The sequence below is a fragment of the Gallinula chloropus genome, assembly GCF_964237585.1.
Source record: "Gallinula chloropus genome assembly, chromosome: 1".
NCBI classification, from domain to species: Eukaryota; Metazoa; Chordata; class Aves; order Gruiformes; family Rallidae; genus Gallinula; species Gallinula chloropus.
Window position 1 is genome coordinate 28465856 of NC_140085.1, and position 18073 is coordinate 28483928.

Sequence of the window (18073 nt, forward strand, 5' to 3'; positions counted from 1 at the left end):
TGTTGCTAATAATTCTGCTCTGGATTATATATTTCATAGCTATTTCAGAGTTAAATGGCATTTTTAACCAAGATCATAACTGATAAGCCTTCTTTCACTCTCCTAAACGTGGTCTCATGTGGTCTGTAGGCTAGTGGTATCTGTATCTTGGGTAAAGTTTGCCATCAAGCAGAAAAAAGGTTTTACCTGAGGATACTTCAGTATGGAATGAAGGGAATATTTTCCCCCTATTTTTAAAAATATTTGTACCCAGTCATTATTTGGTGTGTAAATTTCATAATTGACTCTAAAATTCAAGAACTGGTCTGCATTGTTTTTCTAGAGCTATGTCTGGGTGAAAAGTTTTCTCCCAGCTGACTAGTACTAGAGTTGAACTCAAGTAAAGGAACTCAAGTTCCCTGAGACGTTTATCTGATCAGTTTTGCTGAATTATAACTCATCTAGAACAGTCTGAAGAATTTATATTGTTCCTATTAGAAACACCTCCAATGGAATTTTTAAAAAATGCTACGTTTATCAGCCAAACTTAATCAAGACTTTTACTAATGAGCACATGACTACAACTAAATCAAAGATAAGGAAATCCCATCCCCATGGTTTTCTATATGCTAATTTCTGTATTGGAAATTAGAACAGTAGAAGAGTACTCAAAAAGTTTTCCACTCCCCTTCAGTTGCTCATTGTACTCTCACGCACTTGTCCCCGTCCCTTCAGCTGCTGTGCTGGTTCAGCTGCTTCTGAAGCTACATCCTAAAACAGAACAGTGAAGCGAGACGTATCTTTTGCAAAGACCAGAAATGTGTTTCTCTTTAAACTGGATTATTTCACAGATCTGCTTAGGAGCACAGCCCAATAAACAGCTGAGTTGGCACAGCCAAAAGAGACAAAGCCTAGAGCAGGAGGATGGGAACAACTGGATGTGAGGGGAGAAAGCCAACATGAACATCTTAAACTGTCTCTGTTGCAGAGGGACTTTTAATGTGGAAGTACATTTTTTCTGAGTTTCCAATTCCAAATCCAATCTTCCAGAAAATTCTGAGCACTATCTTCCTCCACTTGTGTGAATTCAGAAACTTAACTAGCAAAGACAAGCAGCTCCTACTCAAGGAATTCAGCAGCAAAAAGCAAGTTCTCCTCCCTGTGCTTTGCCCTGCGAAGTGAAACTGGGAACTGTTCTCTGGGCAGGAGCGTTGGGAGTCAGTGCACATGCTGGCACTGTGGAAGTTCACTTTTGGTTGTCTACCTCTCACAAACTGATTGTCCTCACAGGTCCAGAAAGTCCTAAATCTGTTACCCTTCACAGCCTGGACAAAATAATGTTTTTGGTTTCTTATTTCCCATGAGGAGATTCTGTGCTGACAGGACCAGAAGTGAAAGTGTAGAGATAAACATATAAGAAAATTTTAAAAAAACCCAAACGACATATAAATCAGGCTTTCACTGCCCAATTCCTCATCTTTTTCACTAAATTATCCATGTTGTAAGATTTCATGACTTACCCTCAAGCAAAATCTTTGGACTGAACAAAACATACCCACTATATCCTCATTCTGTTGCCCTTTCAGGCACAATAATTATTGAAAAGAACAAAATTGGCTCTCAAAGTTGGCTTCTGCAATGGTAGTGATTTTGGGTTATTTTGTTTTTTACTTTGGTAAGCAAAGAATTGGAAAAAAAAAAAAGGATTTGCCGAACATTCATTAATTATTTTAAGAACTCTAATTTAAAGGAATTTTTAAAAGCTTACCATAAGAGCATATTAAAAAGACTGTTTTGTTTAGAGAGAAGATGAATACAAAGGTTAGACTACACATACACCTCCTTTTCAAAATGAGAAACAATCCTTTTCATAATAGAGATTCCTGTAGTAATAAAACTTGATATTTACTATGCCAAAAAGCATTCAATATGTATCTTTAAAAACTGTTTTCTTTTTCTTGAGGCAGCTGAAATTAGTATTTTCACAGCATTTACAATGGGTCACTGTGCTCTCAGGAATTAGAATATTGACAATATATTAAAATGCTGAGAATGGAACACAGGGATTTGGTTTCATATAGGAGGTAGCAGTTAAATATCCTCCAAAGCAGCAAGGTGTGGATGCTGTCAGGATGAGATACAGATTTAATCACCTTGGTCTGATCCATTATGCATTCTCTTGTTTTGCCCTTCACAAAACAGGTTGCTTAATAATTCAGTCTCTGGTTTTCCCCAATTTAATTGCTTTACAATTTGTTAAACTCTTCCATAATTTTCTTCTTTTCTATCACAGCTTATGCAGTTCACTGTGATAACAAGATCACTAAATTTTCCAATTCATTTGACAACAACTCCTTCCACCAAAAGGACAGGTGTAGGAACATGACAGAAATCTAGTTGGTGATCTGAGGATCAAATTTAGGCAGCTGTCTTATTCTCTACTGCAGTCATACCCTTCTTGTTAATTAATGTAGTTGAATAGGTTTGCAGATTTCCAAAGTGACTGTCAGGCACATTTAAATGACATAGCATATAAAAAATAATGTAAAAATAAATACTCTGACTCTAAATATTTGCCAGAAGCTCTTTCCCAGCTTGTACACAGGCACACACAATATCTGCATGTGTTATACCAACTGCAACTTGGAAACAAAATAATCTTCATCTTTATCAGTTAATGTCTTAAAATGTGATATGTAATTCAGACTCAACAGATAAAAAAATCTTACAAAAAACTTCTTCCGATATCTGAAATAGTAAGTTGAGAAGCTTGAAAAAAAAGCTTTGTTTTCTTGCATAAGATGTCTCTTTCCTACTTTAACAGCTTAAAGATGGTAAGGTTAGCTGTCTTAAAGCTGTATAGGCACTTAAGAGATGCAAATGGGAAACACAGCCTTATTGGGAAGAGACCAGACCTTGAGTAGATAACGTGGGGGCAATAGTCCCCCCCACAGCTGGATTGCCTGATGTCACAAGTCACGCCATGATCTGTCTTTCCTTCCAAACACAAAACAGATAGGTCTGCATCTGTATCCAAAAGTAGGTAACTGCCAAACTCTCATGAATATAGGGTATCTTGGTATCCAAGGAAAACTTTCATGTGTAATAGAATTTCAAAAGTATTTCTATTTTGAGATTCACACAGAGAAAACATGCCATAATTTATATATTTTAATACATTTTACACTTTAAGGGCAATTCTGCACTATACAGAAGGACTGCAGCTGAAATCATCCACCGGGAGATCCACACATTTGCATTAGTCTACATTTGTTTATGTCTCCTGAAAATATAGTACATACAATAAATCCAATCATTTTACCCTACCTCGAACTAGCAAAGCTTTTAGTTACACTGTCAGATCTTCTAAATGTGAACATTTAAGAACATACATAACATGTATTTTACGACCCAAGAAAAGCCAATGATTTCAGCTGCTAAACTAAGTTGATGGCTCATCCTTTTTTTGCAGAATGGGGGAATGATGCTTCACTGACCCAGCTGCGGACCAGTCCAAATGGGGCTCGCTTGCCTCTAAGAAGCCTCATTGGGATGAGGGCAACAGTGGAGCATGCCAAACATCCTCAGAAGCAGAGAAGGACACTGACATCCTTTGTGTGACAGATGTGCTAGTGTAATGCTACCCAAGCTATCTATGAGCTGACTGCCTTTCTAAAAAGCAATCTTAGGCCTTTTCTACTTCCTCTGTGAGCTATGTTGCCATCCTACGTAACCTACAAAGGAAAGTAAGGTACCACTAGCCACCACTGCCAGCCCTGAATTTTAGAAACAGTATAAACTCTACTACAATACCCCTTACTGAATTCTTATTCATCAGTATCTTTCAAGTGTCAATTGCATCATGTTACTTTGTGAAATACTGAAAGTGTAGCACAAGGTACAGAACTGGTAATAAAATCAACCTTTTGTTTATATTAATATCATCCAGCCTTATGCATTTACTTACATGGTGACGTCTCAAACTTCTTTCTCTACAGAGGAAAGCTTAAGTGTTATTTATTCATGCAGAGAAAATTCCAGGTCTATTCCATGTCATGTGTTTGAAGACATTATTTTGTGGTCTAGCATGTACTCTCACTTGTACAGTTTGAATTTTTACCCATCAATATTGTTTCTTAGGTTAATGTGCTGATACTCAATACATTACCTTAATGTAATCTTTGCTCTGAGAGCTTTACAATTTTAAAAGTAATTTATGCTCTCACACCAGCAGTAAATCTAACCATCATGGCCATCAGAACATTTACTTACTTATTTTTACTAAATCTAGGAGAGACAACCTTGTCAATGAGGTTGTTATGAATAGGAAAGAAATACAAATATATTAATATAAAATAAATATCTTGATTTTACATGAGCTGCATTGTACATTCTGATAGACAGTGACCTAAAAGGGAAGATAAATATCTATATGTTGTTGGGGTTTCATTCTCCACATTTAAATCCCTGTGCACTGAGATCAATCTCTCTGTACAGTTATTTGTTTATACTCACCCTGATACATGACAGAATATTAAAAACCTGTCTTTTTTACTAGAAGTAAAAAACCATACATATGTAGCATCATTAAAATACTTATTCAAGAATGGTATGTTCTGGAGCAACACTGTAGATTCTTTTTACGATGCAACTTCAAAGCCTCTTACTCATTGGTAACTACTGAGAAATTTCACCTCATATTTCATCTTCATTAATCATGATGCTGCAGCGCATAAAGAAAAAAATTGAGCTCCCTTTGTTCTGTGTCATCCTTCCCACCTGCTGCAGCCTTGGGCTGCTTCCTTCAGGTCAGCTTACACAGTCCCGAACCCTGCGTTCCCCAAGCACACCTGAGGTGAGTAGCAGTAGTAGCAGCCTGCTCTCATTGCACACAAGTGGACCGACTCGGACGTCTGCCTGTAACGCTGCTTGAAGACCTCAGCTTCCCTAGTAAGCCAGGAGCTGCTCCCTGAGCTACACAACATGCAGTAACACTAGTTGCTTCCAAAATCTTCTGAAGATTTGCATTGGCTAGTACTGGTCCAAGGCATTTCATTGGGAACGGACTTGAGAGGGCAGAGGAACGCCCTGCTAACACACATTAGATTGCCACATTTAATCACTGGAGTTGTTTCTGATAAACAAGATCATTTTACAGATAGAGAACAAAAAAAGGCTAATTTCAGGTCTGATTTTGTTTCATGCCATTACAGCTGCACTAGCTGATTAATTTATCTTTGATGTTGGCAGTGATACTACTGACTGAAAGAACATAGACATAATGCTTTGCTGCTAAGGTGTATTTTTTTATTCCTTTATGGCTTTCTGTTACTGTTCTCCTGCGGCTAGGACATCCATCCATTTACCAAATTCATACTGTTACATGATGATACATGTGTGCTTATTTTGATTTGGCCTAATCTTGATCAGTACGTGTTTATTGAAAACCACCTTAATCCTGCCCTAAAATTGCTCTGAACACTCCATACTGAGATAACCAAAACCACTAATTAATGTAATTCAGAACTAATTGCTAACATTGTGTACTTAGGTAATTATTCATTCACCAAAATATGAAAACCAAATCTGTTTGTGTACTCAACATGTGGTGATATTTGGATAAAGAGTAATTTCCTTTATATTGGACTCACCATGACCCTCTGCAGTAAAAACTGACTGACATACCAGGACCTCACTCCGTTTCATCAAAAGGAGTTTCAGTTCTAGGTTCACTGGGAACCAAACTGGCTTATAATTAGCTTCCACAAACCCTTATCAGAATAGACTAAACTAGCAGCATGTTGAATGCATGCAGCATTTCCCTATATCCTTCTCACACAACGATACAACACTGTAAATAATCCCATCCAGTGAATCTCGGTATTACAAGTTCCTTGTGAAATCTGATGCTCTTATAGCACTGCTCTATGGTCAGGCAGGCACATACAGCTACATGACTGCAAGATGCTGCACCCATGATTGATGATAAATGCAGAGAACAGACCACATCTGGCTTCATGTTTAAGGGATTCTTCACAGACTGACTGGAGACAGCCATTGAAGGCAGAACAGCCGAGGCACTAATATGCACAGAAACGTGATTTTGATAACTCTATTTGGTATGACAGTTCTTTCTGTCTGTGATAATGGAATGAATGTATCACAGTGCTGTGTAAGCATCCTCAAAAAAATAATAATAAAAAAATCTGCTTTTTTTCCCACTGAATGCTATCAACAATGACAACAAAAAGAGTGAAAAGCAAAAGAAAATCCCTCCTTCCTCAGACTACTTAAATCTGCACAGATGACCACAGCTCCCTGACACAACACAACTCTCCTGGTATCTACATCCTGACACAAACAATGCAATAATGATTGCTTGGCTGTATACTAAAAATCCCTTTTTCTAAAAAATAAAATGACAACTTTTTCTCTTATTTATTTCAGAACAACAGACACCAGGCCCAGTAGTGACATATCAGAAGCTTTTCTGCGAAGAGTTGGCACCGTAAAACTGAATGCTTCATTTTAATTACATTAATTAATGCTTTTCTTCACATTTTTCAAATCAAATTTATTTAAGCAGTACCAATTCCACAGAATTAAGTTAACTCCATTAGTATAAGCACAGCAAAAGCTACCTGAAATCTTTCTTGGCATAAGTCTACGAAATTACACACGTGGAATGACATGCAGAGATCAATCTGGCACTTGGCCTTTTTCTTCTATTCCCAATAATGATTTATTTTAAATACTCCATCCAAATAACCTACAAAATACTTTGCTATAATATTCTTCCACATATATCTGTTTCTACACAATGCCTTTTTCTATTCCAGATGAAAGGAGGTTTTTTGACTTATCGGAAGCATTTGCTTTATTCTAAAAACGTGTACTTTGAGATTTCAAGAATGTGCTCCACCGTGTTTTGTACTGTGTCTGGCCATCAGGCAGGTAGGATGTTCATTCCAAGATGCTTTTCCTGCCCTTTCTTTTCACATCTTCTGTCTTGGCCAGAAAGAAGTAAAGTTCTGGCACTCAGCAGTTCACACTACTCTACATATGTACAGGCAATAGGTAAGGGGCAATGTGAAGCTCCCATATGCTGAGGAACTTCTTAGAGCCTTCCCAGATGCTGTTCTCAGATCATGAGCTTTCAGATTGTCCTCATCCAGTGCTAGGGCTAAACACCACCATGTGAACCCCCTGTTCTGCTACCAATTACTCTTCCACAGTGCCCCAAACTCAATTTTTATATACACTGGGCAGCAGTACTGCAAACCTTTACTCTTCCACAACTACATAATTAGAGCTATCTTCAGTAAGGCGAGCTAGTCACAAACGTTTCTATAGTAACTATGTCAAGGTAACTGTACCCTGCAAAGCCTTGTTGCAGACACATGGCACCAATGTAAACTGTGATTTGCATTGCTGCAACTTCTCCTGAGGGTTTAAAATTGGTTGATCTGCCTGATGAGAGCCACATTTACTCTACAGCACCGATACAGAGAGATTCCCAAGCTACCTGCTGCTTCTTTCTTTACAATGCACTTCTTGCTTCTCTGTTAATCTTCCTGTAACCGTGTGTGCCTCTTGCAGGTTAAAGTCAGTATGGTGAAGCTTTTCCAAGGACACCGTAGGACTGGAATTTGCTCCCCAAGACCCTTGTCAGGTCACAAGTTTTAACCTGGACTTCTTTTGGCCCTCTTCCAAATCCTTGTCTTTGCACAACCTCAGCACGAGTGCAGGCACCAGTTCCATATTGCACCAAGCATATGGATGCTGTATTTTCTTGTCAGCAGCTCAAATATTGCTTTCAGACGCCCTCATGGACTTCACTTGCTCCAATACAAATCTTACAGAGTTCAGCTCACATAGACAGCCATGAACAAAACTGAAAGGCAGATATACATCCTTATGAAGAGAAGAAAATCCTTTAGGATTTCACCTTATTTTACCATGTCATACTCATAATTAGGACTTCATAAAGTGGTTTTAGTCTGCAGATCTCCAGCATTTATCAGCCATTATCAAATTCTTCAAATTCAGATGTAGGTAGTTGTCTCAGCCATCACATATATAGAGTAAGGTTACAGAAAAGTTGCAGGATTTGCTTAAATTTGTAAACTACTTAATTACTGCATCCAGCAGCACAACTCAAAGGTCTTGTGACCTAGATCATAGTTACAGCTATCTGATCATACTTCCTATTCACAGAAGCAGCTCCTGCCCCTTCCTCTTGCTTCCAAAATGTTTAAGAAACTTTGGTTTCTATGCCTTCATAAGGATGAATCTAATTTCTAGACACTGGACAACTTGGACTGTCCACCATCCCAAACATAACTGCAACCTCATCATGTGCAAGACCAACAGGAGTAGGATTTAATTTCTGAGGCAGTCTCTGGGCCCAGCTCATCAAGGATAAAAGGCCCAGGAGCAAATTACTCATCAAGGTGGTTCAGAACCGGCAACTTCCACTGATGGGTAAGGGAGAAGTTTGTCTTATCTTACTTGCTTCCTTTGCCAGCTATGACCTACTTCTCCCCTCAGGGTACAGAGAGACTCATTTACAAACTCAGTGAATGGCAAATCAGTGCAGTTACACTACCCTTGATGCTGACATCATCTTGCATCTGTTCTCATTTACTTAGACTAGCATTAATATTATCACAGGATCCAGAAGACATGGTATAACTGGCGCTGTAAGATGCCTACTGCTGCAGAAACAAGAGCTAGGAAAGTTTTATTTCTGTGTAATAACAGTGTTGTAACTATTCTATCCTCAAGCAAAGCAGATTTAAATGTTTGGTAAGGGAATGGACAGCAAAGATTTAAAAAAGAAAAGAAGAAAAGAAAAAAACAAGTAGTACTAAACACCATCTTTACTTTTCTGTCTTCTACCTTCCCTTCATAAATACCAGCATCAAACTATTGTACACTTTTCATGGGAAAGGTCGTAGGACACAAGCACACAAAAAAATCTTAAGACTTCAAAGCTTGAGGCTATACACAGTCGTTACACAAATTAAGTCCCAATCCAGCAAATATTTCTGAATTTGTTAGTACTAAATGCTTATGTTTGGTAACATCAGCAAGCATGGTTGCTCTCAATAAAAAAGAAAACATTTATTTGAGTGTCTGCAAAAGAGGGGAGAGATTTTTTGTGGTGGGAGCTGTAGTTGCTGGTACTGCTTTAGGCTGATAGGTACTTCTTTTAATTGCCCAAAGCCTGTCCATACACATGCATCCCCACACATGTATATCATAAGTCCCGTTCTAAAGGAATATGGTTTTATACTATAATAAAAACAGTTTAGTATTTTTTATCAAAAAATGTCCTTAAAATTACTTAATTGCAATTATATAACTTAATATTGCTGGAAAAAGCCCCAAAACTAAATATTGCTTTTCAATAAGATTTAAAAAAAAAATTTGAAAGGCTTGGAAATTATTTATGATATACATAATGCTTTAGGCTGTGTAAGGAGACAATGAAGCATAACATCTTAGTGGAACTATTCCAGAAAAATGAATTGCTAATTGGGGAAGGGGGTAATTGTTTTAGAATTATTCAAGGCCTTGATCTAACAAACATTTGCACATGTGATTTCAGTGGAACCATTCCTGACACTGAAGTTAAGTATCTGGGTAAGTATTTGCAGGACTGGAGCCAAATCATACAATTGGGCCCAAACTAAGAGCCCATTTGTTACCAATAAAATCTTAATTTGGGAATGGCTGATTATTATAATTATCACTGTTGGATAACACTACACTCCAGAATAATTATTTTTTGTAGCACTCTTTTGCCATGAAAATACAGCTTGTCCTTTCTGGGATGGACCTTAGTGCTGTGGCCAATGTCCCCAAATCCAGAGGTCATAGCTAAAGCTTATTAAAAAATATCAAAATAACAACACTTTAAGGGGATACAGAATGCACAGTCTTAGCAAAGCCCTCACCAAGGCTGGCACACACTCTACCAGCTCCTGGGGATCTGCACTGTTAATCCATTTCATCCCATATCAACTTGGAGTTCCAGGTATTGATGGTACCTAGGATAACACTAACTGCCTTGTGTGTTCTCTGCTTGAGTGATCACACCTCACAGAGCAGCAGCTTACAGGGTTGTTTTTTTTTCATCTAAACTGCAAAGACACTCCAGGATGGTATTTCCACGTGGGTGCTGCTGCTTTGATACTCATTCCAAGGGCTCCAATTCAAAAGTTCCAAACTGTTGTCCCTAGGTTTTTAGGGGAAAAAAAGCATGCTTCTTATGACTGAAACCAAGGGAACCAGGAGTTACTATCATATACAGTCAAAGTTGTTCATGGTCTTAAGTTTTGCGTGGTTTTCACTTAGACATTGATCCTAATGCAGAGAAGAGGCTAGCACTCCTTCAAGGAGTAGAAGTAACATAATTTCAGGCACTGTCCCTCCAGCTGCATTTATTTTTTATATAATTCTCCAGGTAAAATCAGTAAAATTGTACAGAATTTTCTCAGGTCTTCTCAGTAAACAGTACAGAGCACGTAGCACAGAGATTTCCTAAATCTCTGAGAGCTAGGCATGCTTTGATTGCTTCCCATTCTTTTTAAAGATATTAGGATATTGTTTTTCTAACTGGAGTCTAAAGCTGTTTTGGTAAATCAAAACCACGGCATCGTGTTCAGCCCTCCGTGAGTTTATTGGAAGCCAAAAGAACCGCATCTTATTTGCCATGATTTTTACTGGGGAAAGAATCAGATCTGCTGGACAGTTCAAGGAAGGAAGTCAGGGAAAACACCATAAATTGTATTAATCAAGACCTTTTAAATGGTCAGTAGAGAATTAAGAAAGCAGTGCATGCAGATGAAATATTATCTTGGCCAACAACCAGAAGAAAGGAAAGCAATCTGGGCTGCTGCAAAATCGGTAGCGTTTTTAAGCGTTTGAAAGACAAATGACAGCAGAGAAAAGACTGAGTTAACAAGGGAGCACTTGAGGAAAGTCTAATCTCTGCTGGCATGCTGACTGGGAAGGTCAGCCCAGTGCACGCGTTCTCAGCTGGAGTCAGGCTCCCTCTGCCCAGCCAATTGTCCTATGCACTTCAGATACCAAACCAAATTGAAGGTGCCTTCACCCTGCCAGCTCCTTATATTCTGCCAGCTTAAAGACGGCTTCCTTTTCCCTGTCAATTTATGCTGTGTGTCCACCGAGCAAATGCTACAAAGGAGAGAGGCGGCGTGTGAGTGCCCTTTTATTTATTTTTTCCCCGCCCCCCCTTTCCAAGGAGCACAAGGCTTTTCAGGAAGCAGTGGAAAGAGTTATTTGCAGCACCGTGTCCTCAAGTGGGAAGAGCGACATTCTCTTCTTTAAGGCATTTTTAATACTAAATATTTTAATACCTTGGTGTACCTGCTGTGTAGAGAGGAAATGCCCTGTTTTCTGTTCAAAAGGGGGATTTAACACTAAATTCTAAATCCAGAACCTGGATTCTCCTTCATCCTCAACCACGACAAGACCCAGATTATTAACTGAAACCACATGGCAATAATATATTTCAACTAGAAGGCATAAAAATGGTTTATAAATTTTGTAGTTATGTAAAGAAGTACTTTCTAAGAAAAAGCAGACATTTTACTAACTACCTGACACCTAAACCTTGTCAAGGGATCTGGAATGACTTTATGAAGCTTACTTCTTCATAAGAAGACAGCTTGCTCTTTGATCTCCTTGAAAAACTATGATTATTCCCATGAGTAGATTAAGTCAAAATTTGAGATTACACTGTGAGATCAGAATCACTAAAATTTACCTTAAAGGGTTGGTCATAATGTTTTGGGGTATTCCTGACACAGAAACAACTATGTGTCATATTTCAGAAGTGTAGTTAACTTCTGGCAGTGTAATTTTTAACCTCCAAAAAGTAAACTATTTTTTCTTCCAAATTATTTGCCATCTTTTTTCTGTTTAGCAATCTTTAACAGTTTCATACACCTTATAGAGTTCTGACCGTGCTCTATGAGAATATTTATCATCAAATACAGTATTATGGCAGTGAGTGAAGCAGAAAGCCAAAAATTCTGTGAAGACAAACATGGTAGGAACCTTATAATATGTATTGATTTCTTCTTCATAGGTTTTACTGTAATACTGTGAACGTTATCCTAGTTTTGAAAAATAATTTCTTCTTAATCAATTATAGCCATGGAGAATTAACGTTATGTGAACTAGATTTTCCCTAATTTTACTATGCATATTTACAATGTACTCAAAAGTAAACATTTTAATAAAGTAACACTTACCCCAAAATAACTCATTAAGTAAACTGTAATGTAAAAGGCAACATACCATGTGCTGCAACATTTGTTCATGTACGCATGCATGTCTAGGTCAATCTAAGATGGTATCATTATGAAAATATTCCTCTTAATATTCTGCTTAAAGTATACTGCTAAGTTTATCATTGGGAGGTTTTGATTTCAAGGAACACAGCATCTAAGCTGTTAGACAGCCCTGGCATTTATAATCACTTTATTTTTCTGTGCTATAACAGAAGCACATAACAGAGACCCTCAAAATCTCTAAGAGCTATCGTCTGTGTTGTCATCACATGAGAGATGAAAACGGGTATTTTTTAAATACTCATCATACTAAATATTCTTGAACAGGAATTGACAGGCTTTGCACTATTTTTAACGATTAGTTGTTTAGGAGAAGTAGGGTGAGCCTGTGGTTGAAGAATGGGGTTAAGATAAGGCATTCTGGCTTTAATTACTGACTTTGTCATAAACTTTACCTCTAACTTTGAGCAAGCCCCTCCTTGCCTCAGTTTTCCACCTCACAGTAAATGCTAGCAATATTTCACTAACTCACAGACTTGGTTTGAGAATTAATGAGGGTCCCATGTGCAAAAGACCTGTAGATCCTGACTTCTTCTTTTCCCGGTTTACTGATGGGAAAGTGACATGTTCTTAATTTGAAACAGAGATTCAGTGCTGCCCTTCATCACCACATGGAATTCACATTTATGTCAACCGGAATGGCATCAAATACATTGAGTACATTATTTAGCCTAAAAGTAAATGAAGAAAAAGGGATGGAAAGAAACTCCTGGATTCTCCTTGTCTGCTCTTAAGAGGTCTAGAAGTTTGTGGCAGCAAACGTATAACCATAAAGAAAAAGGGTTTTGATGGGAGGCAAGAATTGCTACCTGGGAATATAAATGAGAATGCAGAAATGTGTAGCAGGTCCATCTGTAGACTACATTCATCTCTGCTGCAAGAGCATCATAAAAAAACATGCAAAATTGAGCCACCATAATATAACATGCTCTGTTCACCTTTTCATGCAGTTTCTATTGCACACCCAGAAAACATTTACTTTTATTTTCCTATGCAAGTTTCCAAATAAGATAAAAATGACAGAAATTTACAAAAAAAAAAAACCCTTTAAAAGCCTAAACTTAACACTAGGTAGTACCACAGACCGTTTTTGGCCAGATATGTCTGCTGTGCATGAACAGAATTGCCTAAAGGAGATGGGTTTTTTTTCTGGAAATGGAATTAATAGGAGTATGTAGTCTTAATCTCCTCCTTTGATCTGAAGTAAAAACCATCACAACACAAAAAGACATCTCTTTTTTTCTAGGGGAAAAACCCCCAAAACAATAAAAATGAAGGAACATCTGGTTGGCTACTACCAAGCTCAGGGAGGCAAACATCTCTGTAACAAGCAGGCGTGTTTTAAAATTTGCCATTGCTTAGCCATCTACAGAAAATGAGACTTGACAGTTCTTTACAGACGGCATGCAGGAGTTACAACTCTGCATAATTAGGCAATAATTAATCAGTCCAAGGATAACGGCCTGGTAAATTTACAAAAGGGTAAGTGTAGCTGCCTGTGTATGAACCAGTCTTTTATACTGCTACACTACCTGAATCAGACATGGTCATTTAAAAGTCCTCCTGTCCCACTGTGGGTTTTTTTTTTTTTTACTTTGGGGTGTACTCTACAGAGCAGCACCGAGTTCTTGATAGGAAAAAGACATTCCCTTCCTGAAGGGCAAAAGGATTTAAAAACAAAATTGTGGACCAGATCACAGTCCTACCGAGAAGCAGGTTCCTGGAGGTGTGTATCTTTTCAACAGCAGAAGACAGCAGCAGCGGTGTTTTGACATCATCATGCATGTTTATGCTCCCTTTTTCTTCATAGAAGTCAGACAGTGGGTTCTTAAGTTTTTTTTTCCAGTTTTAGCATTCCTCCAAGCATCCATAAAGTTAGGGCATCTACTTCTTTACACAGGGTATGTGAAGCTGAAGTATGCCTTCATACCGTCATTATCTATCTTTCTGCTTACGACTTCCCAAAGCACTGGGATGTGTCTTGAGTATATCCAAAATCCTGACCTCCGACTTTCGAAACCGGAGGCAGACTTTGTACGTATCTTAAAGACCGTATCCTTATTACATATAGCCAAAGTCCTGCTAATGGTCGTTCACTAAAGCTGTCTCCTGCCTCTTAACATTACTAATAGCTTTGACTTTAAAATGTTTATGATAAAATAAGATTAAAATAACCTTATTAAGATAAATCTCAGAACAGTATTTACATGCATAATGTTTAGAAAAGTCTTTCAGCTGCACATCCCCTTGCTAAACCAACGCTATTTTCACTAAACTAAGCTCTCTCCTAACGTGTACTTAGTACTTGGCTTTTATTGGTTGTACTTCATTTTAACCTTGCCTATACTGTCATGTTTTTACTTCTGTTAGGCCATTTCTAGTTTAGTTTCATCTGCTCTCTCAGATGCAGCATACGTTTCATGTCCTTTCGGTACAGGATTAACACAGAAGTGAGTTCACTTCAGTGCCCCAGGCGCACAACACTGTGAAAGCATCGTTACAGTAACCATAGTAGCAAGCATGTCAACATCATGTCAAAACGTACAGATGGACAAACGCATTCAGAAACTGGCATACTGCATGCTGGACACGGAGGGCGAGTATCGAATCAACAAGCTATTGGCCATGCACCTACGCAGAACTGTACGAACTCAGTAAGGAGGGCACCAAAATAACGCTTCTAGTGCACCAGCACTTTAGACACACAAAAGGGAGACAGGCTAAACGATCACCCTTCTGCCCAAAAAGAAACAAAGAAAAAGCTTTTCCCGCACCGGTTTTGGGTGGGTGGAAGGTTTGTTAATACAAAGTTTCTCCGTGCTCGCCGGACCCGTCCCTACAGATACATCAGCGGGCCCGAGATGCGGAGGGGTTTCGAATGCCGCTGCCCGGCCTGGCGGGGATGCCCCGCACGGCGGGTGCTTTGAGGCAGAAGGGAAGGCTCCGGCAGGGTCGGGAGCGCGGGGCCGGGCTCCGGGCACAGCCACCTGCCCGCCGCGGCGGCAGCACGGGGCCGCCCGAGCACCGCACCGGTGTCCGAGCGCTGCCCGCCTCCTCCTGGGAGCTCGCTTTAATTTATTGCCTTTCCTCAACCCGAGGAGAGATCTGTTAAAGATTAAATCGGCAGCAACCGCAGTTCAAAGCCCTATCCCGGGAAGCAAAGGTGAAGATAACGTCCCTGCAGATCTAATCGAGTTTCTGCTGTTGCAATCTCTTTTAATTACCCTCTAAACGGCACATCACACAGCGATCCTCCAGACGCCGGACCGGGCATCGAGATAGCGAGGTGCCCATAAATGCTTTACTGCCCGCCCGCTGATTAAAAAGCGATTAGAAACTTATTTGAAGTCGGGCGTTTTCTATAGGCAGCGGCGCTGCAACGCACCGACCCTGCCCGCCTCCTGTCACCGCCGGGGTATCGGCCCGGGACCTCCCTCGGGGCCGCCCGCCGATGCCGGTTCGGTGGCGGCCGCCGGTGCCCCCCCGCCCGCCCTCCCTCCCGCCCGCCGGGGGTGCCCGCACTTACAGGTAGGAGGTGAAGACGCTGAGGTTGGCGGGCACGGCAGTGAGCCCCAGGTCGGAGCAGTCGGCGCGGATGAGCATACCCTCCTGCTCGCAGCGGCACGGCGCCGGGCAGCCCCGCGGGCGCTGCCCGCTGCCCCGCGCCCCCCGCCGCAGTCCCGGCAGGCAAAAAAGGAAGAGAAGGAGGAGGGAGCGGGTAGCGCGGGACGTCGCCATGGAACCCGGGGGGTACCTAGAACCACGGGGCGGCCGCTCTCATGCCCCGCGGCGCGGCGGGGGCGAAAGGCGGGCGCCCGTCTGGGCTCGGGGAGCTGCTGCGGCCGCCGCCGCCGCGCCGCTGTCTGTGGTAGCATCTCAGCTTACACGCTGCTTTAAAGCCCTGGAGCCGGCACTGCGCGCCCGCTGACGCCGCCCCAGCCTTGCCCGTCGTAGCGCGGCGGGCCCTGCCCGCGTCGCCGTACGAACGGGCGGGTGGGGGCGGCCGCGGGCCCGGCGGGCGGGCGGGCGGGCGGGGAGGCGGGAGGCGGCGAAGGAGGGGGGGTATCCCCCGCCGCCGCCTCCTGCCTCCCCGCCCGCGGCGCCTGGGAGCTCCCTTCTGGGAGGTGATCTCCCCTCTGAGCAGCGGTGGACGCTGGGGCAGGCTGCAGAACCACCTTCGCACCCCCCAAATCCCCCTCCCCAAACCACAACACCATAACCCAGTTATATTAATTACATTTGAAATCAGAGCGTTGGTCCTGAGGCAGTGGGGTTAGCGGAGGATCTCTAGGGTGGTGGGACACACAATCCTGGGTGCTCCTTTAGGCTGGAATGGAGGTCTAACCCGGGTCTTAATTGCAGTCAGGAAATCTATTTGTTGGTGAGTGGTCCCAATGGCAGAGCTGTGGGCCTGTTCAGAGATGGGGATCCACTCGGTTAAACCGCGGACTGGCTGCCAAGGACACTGAGTTTGAAGTGAGGCAGCTTCTTGAGCTGCCCCTCACCCAGCTTCTTGTCAGTGGTTTCCACTCCTCAAGTGATGGGGAAAGTGGCCTTTGCACTACTTGTCTCTGACAGCATGTGCCAAGGCCATCGGTGAGGGAAAGATGAGGATGACAATTTTTTCAAACCTTTTTTTTCACCTCCTCCAAATCAGTTTTCAGTGCAACCAAGCTCCAGACTTGAGACTAGCTACCAGTTTAATAACCCACTCCCAAACCCAATTCCTGCTTAAACTGATGACTAAATGGTTGGTCAGGCTACTTGGTATGCACTGGAGAGCATTAGTAAAAGGTTTTCTGCTACACTGTCTTCGAATCTACAATTAAGTCTGAAATGAGAGCCTAATGAAAAGTCTGGCAAAATACATGCTTTTATAGTCTACCTAGTTTATAATCCCTATTCCCACCTCTGGTCCATCATTTGATGTAATTTGAGCTCCAGAAGTATCTTACACTGGAGCTCAAGTGCTTTATTTAAAATAATAAAAAAGGAATCTGCTGTCTGGCTGGTTATACAGGCCAGAATGTTTTATAAATCTGGGCCTATGTGGCTGCTGGGAAGTTTTTCCCCAAGCATCACCTTTTCCTAAGCTAATAAAAACAATGGTTGAAAGCATAGATTGTCTGGAAGAAATGGCTGAAGAGAAAAATTCTGCAGGAAGCTGAGTTTTCATTATGTGCTATGTTATCTGTCTAGGAGACCCCTTTTCCCCAAATCTTCTGAATGTTTCTTACCCATGTCCAATATCTCTGCGAAGCGGCAATACTTTTGTCACTGAATTTCATGTTTTTTAAGAAGTTTCATGCTGTGCTGAATAGGTACATGCTGCAGGCATGATAAATTGTGAATACTTTCTTTCTAGGGTGAAATAGTTTCTATTAGGCAACTGTACCACAAGATATAAAAGTCCTTAATGTGCATTGCCAAAAGGCATCAGAGTAGTTGTAGTTAGCAAATAAGTAAATATTTTTCATAACTGTAGCGAAATAGTATTTATATAGCCTGAGGCTATTACACACATATTTTCTTTGTTCTAGAAAGCTAAGTGTATAGTGTTTGTTCATTTTCTGTTGAGGATTTGATCAGCTTGCGCAAGATATCTGAAGTTAGACATACATTAATTTGTAGTAAGGGATTAACTGTAAAAATCCTCCTTTGAATGTTGTTTATTTTCCATGAATACATTTGTTCAGCTAGTGACTTTC

General features: G+C 40.9%; 1 protein-coding gene across 1 annotated transcript in view; it reads right to left on the reverse strand.

The window, feature by feature from the left end:
* The window catches only part of LGR5 (leucine rich repeat containing G protein-coupled receptor 5), a gene marked incomplete at both ends in the record, with an annotated part of 89702 nt that extends 73599 nt beyond the window's left edge, over positions 1-16103 (reverse strand). Inside the window, one exon of the mRNA XM_084279566.1 lies at positions 15892-16103. Within this exon, the coding sequence (XP_084135692.1) occupies positions 15892-16103 (212 nt within the window). The remainder of the gene's footprint in view (positions 1-15891) is intronic.
* Positions 16104-18073: the final 1970 nt, after the last annotated feature.